This window comes from Gadus morhua, chromosome 5, assembly GCF_902167405.1.
Source record: "Gadus morhua chromosome 5, gadMor3.0, whole genome shotgun sequence".
Lineage (NCBI taxonomy): Eukaryota > Metazoa > Chordata > Actinopteri > Gadiformes > Gadidae > Gadus > Gadus morhua.
Window position 1 is genome coordinate 9,729,671 of NC_044052.1, and position 3,719 is coordinate 9,733,389.

Sequence of the window (3,719 nt, forward strand, 5' to 3'; positions counted from 1 at the left end):
GACTGAAACACTTTAAACAAGTAACGCTCTTCACCACTGCAGCATGCACCAAGCGAGCTTCATCTTCCTTCCATGAGAACGTTGGATCAAAATAGAACCAAGCGGTATTGTGTAATGTGTTCCTCTCCTCTCCTTTACACACGCACGCACACTCATGCAAACACACACACACACACACTCATGCAAACACACACAAACACACACACACACACACACACACACACACACACACACACACACACACACACACACACACACACACACACACACACACACACACACACACACACACACACACAGTATCAACAGAGCCTGAAAATCGATTCACCTCCCTCTTACACACACACACGCACGCACGCACGCACACAGAGGCAGCACATTGTTCAAGTATGAACAAACAACCTGTGTTTTTAGGTCACACTTCCCATCCTTGATCATTCACCGCATGTGACTGCTTAGAGTGAACCCCCTTCCCCTTTATTAACCAGGGACATTCCCTTTGCTCTTAATGACACACACACAAACACACACACACACGCACACATGAACACACGCACACACACACAGATTCGTTTTTTGATTAAATGCCAAACTTGACGGTTGCCCCTTAAACAGACTTCTTTTTTTTCAAGCATTGATTTAACTTATCTTCAAATTCCCTCCAATCAATTATGGGCAGCAGACAGTGGAATTTGATGCCAGCAGTGGGACATAAACAGATAACCTTTAGCTGTGAATCCTACTGTTACTTTCAGAAACGGTAACACAACCTTTAAAAAAATGATGAAATATGGCTTCATTAATAGTTAGAAATGCATGAATCACATTTGTCACATGTTACTTTTTAATATACCCGTATTCTATAAGTCATGGAAAGAAATCACTTTATAATTGATGTTTATTTGTACCTTGGTTTATGGACATACCTATACTTGCGTACATACTGCTGAATTAATAGAAAGATTCTAATTACACTAAAATTTCATCCGCCCAAAAAAGGTGGGACACCTGCCTTTTGTACAATAACACAACACATTTCTATGGTCATATGCACATACCTGAGTGTTACTTAATTATGCAGGTTGTCCCGTGTCCCAATATTATTCATATCTTCCCATTAAATACAATTAAGCCTATTGAATATTGATTGAGACCATTCAATAAATGGGAACATTGATTAGCGTTGCAAAGATTGCAGTTAAAACAATCTTGAATCCTACATTCTACCGGACCAAAACGTGTCTAGCAGTAGTGTTGGTCATACAGTATAGACGGGCGATATAATCCAAAGCTGCAGTAGGTTGGTCACATGTTATAGATTTAAGGCATACTGGCCCAACGGAGAACGCAAGGTGATAGGAAGGGGAGTATGAACTATTATTCCTTTGAGAAAGTCCTGCTTCAAGTCTTATCCGTTTGGGGCTGGGGGGGGGGGGGGGGGGGGGGGGGTTCACAGAATAAAACGTCTGCAACTCTTGCATGAAGCCTGTGCAATTCAGCATTAATGGCGCTCAACAAAAAAGAGTTTGAAAAAATAATAAACAAAAACAAATGAAAAACACAACCAGTGACCGACCTGCGGCATTGAGTCTGTGAAACACTTCTTGTTGGACCCTTTAGTGTGTGTGTGTGTGTGTGTGTGTGTGTGTGTGTGTGTGTGTGTGTGTGTGTGTGTGTGTGTGTGTGTGTTCGTTTGTGTGTCTGTCTATGTGTGTGTGTGTGTGTGTGTGTGTGTGTGTGTGTGGTGTGTGTGTGTGTGTGTGTGTGTGTGGTGTGTGTGTGTGTGTGTGTGTGTGTGTGTGTGTGTGTGTGTGGGTAGCCGTGGAGGCCTCATCACTCTCCTCCACGCAGGACAGGACGCTTGGTCGTGGAGGCGGCCTTGACCGGAGAAACGGTGCGAGCAGCTGCAGCATTCTCGGTCCCCTGCTCAGCATTACGTTTGCTATTCGCACCATCAACATCCCTCTCGTCCCCCTCGTCGAACATGGCGTCCGTCGGCGAGCTGTACAGAGGCTGTGATTTATGTCTTTCTCTGCCCAGAGACGAGTCTGATTTGTCCGCCGCAGCAGCAGCAGCAGCAGCAGCAGCAGCTCGGGGGGTCGTGTAGAGACCGTCCACGTCCTGAGCCGAGTGCGGGCTTTCCGCTCGACCGGCGTCCGGTGAGCCACCCGTTGCGCCCTCCCCTCTGCTGTCCCACTGAAACGTGTGGCTCTGAGACAGCGACCGCTGCTGTGTGTCATTGAGATATAAAAGCTCTGTCTGTGTAGAGTTCACCTCTGTGACGTTTTTGCTCGTGGAGATATTAGAGGAGATGTTTGCGCTGGAGGTGGTGGGGAAGGTGGTGGTGACCCCCGATATCCCAGGCTTACCCCCAGAGGAGGACGAGCTGGTGGGCTTCCATATCAAGCTGTAATAAATGGCTAGAATTATGGCTGCTAAGGACACAGACAACACATATGCAAACACAGTGGCTAGTCTCACCCATTTCTTATTGGTCTTAGCAGCCATCTTAGCCTTTTTGTCCCCCGTGTAAGTAGCGGGTTTGCCCCTCTCCATATTGGGCATGAAGTCCCGCTCTCTCATATTGCCCCTGTTTTTACCGCGATGTTCCACCACCCCGTCCGTCTTGAAGCCTTAATATGGATCCAAAATCCAAAGAGAATGAATGACGCAAAAAAGAAACAAACACCTTCAGCGGCGAAATAACCGTTGCTTTTTTGGAGGGGTTAACTGGATTTGCTGTGAAAGTGTGCTGAGCCTAATCAACGGTGCCTGTGCAGCATTGCGAATCATCGTAGCCTTCATCAAGCATCCATTCGGGATGTCGCGCGTCCCACGGTCAAGGTAGTTGCATCCTCTCGCGACCGCATCCAGGGGTTGGAAGGAGGGAAAAAAAAGAACAAGCTGTTTTTCGGCCCTCGGCAGATATCCCCAGTGTTAGGAATAGACAACATGTATCAAAAACGATGAAGTGAGATCATATACGACACACAACTGTCCGTCCTTCCAGCAAATGAAGTGGCTGGCTTATCTAAAAATACAGGAGAGGGGGGCGGGAGCTAGGCTCTTAAAGCAGCAGCAGCAGCTGCCTGCAGCAGCAGCAGCACTGAACCCCCCCACACACACACACGCACGCACGCACGCACGCACACACACACACACACACACACACACACACACACACACACACACACACACACACATACACACACACACACACACACACACACACACACACACACACACACACACACACACACACACACTTACACACGCATGCATACACACATGCACACACTTGCATACACATGCATAAACACATGGATACACACGCACATACACACATGCACACATTCGCTCGCACACACACACACACACACACACACACATACACACACACACACACACAATCACACAAACGCATCTCAATGTGTTATTGACGCTGCAAACGGTATAAACGTGGATTGTTTAACAGATGACACTGCCTCCTCGTATGTTTTCTCGTTTTCTTTCAACCAGCCATAAGACATGCATGCAGAATTCTTGGATGTGATTTTAGTGGATGGTTGGTCCAGTGGTTTTCAGGACAAGCCAGCTGCCTCCAACCGGATTCATTTTCAATGTTTAGTCCCCGTTCTAGCACCAAGGACAGCGGTAAGTGTCTGGGCCCCTAGGGCGGTGTGAGGGCGCAGGTGTAGGGCCCGGGGGATGGGTCTACT

The 3,719-nt window shown here is 47.5% G+C and overlaps 1 protein-coding gene across 1 annotated transcript; it reads right to left on the reverse strand.

The window, feature by feature from the left end:
* Positions 1-1,745: 1,745 nt before the first annotated feature.
* LOC115544367 (uncharacterized) lies at positions 1,746-3,042 on the reverse strand. Its single transcript, XM_030357271.1, has one exon. The coding sequence runs from the start codon at positions 2,581-2,583 to the stop codon at positions 1,834-1,836; it is 750 nt and encodes a 249-aa protein (XP_030213131.1). The 5' UTR covers positions 2,584-3,042; the 3' UTR covers positions 1,746-1,833.
* Between the last annotated feature and the right edge of the window lie 677 nt (positions 3,043-3,719).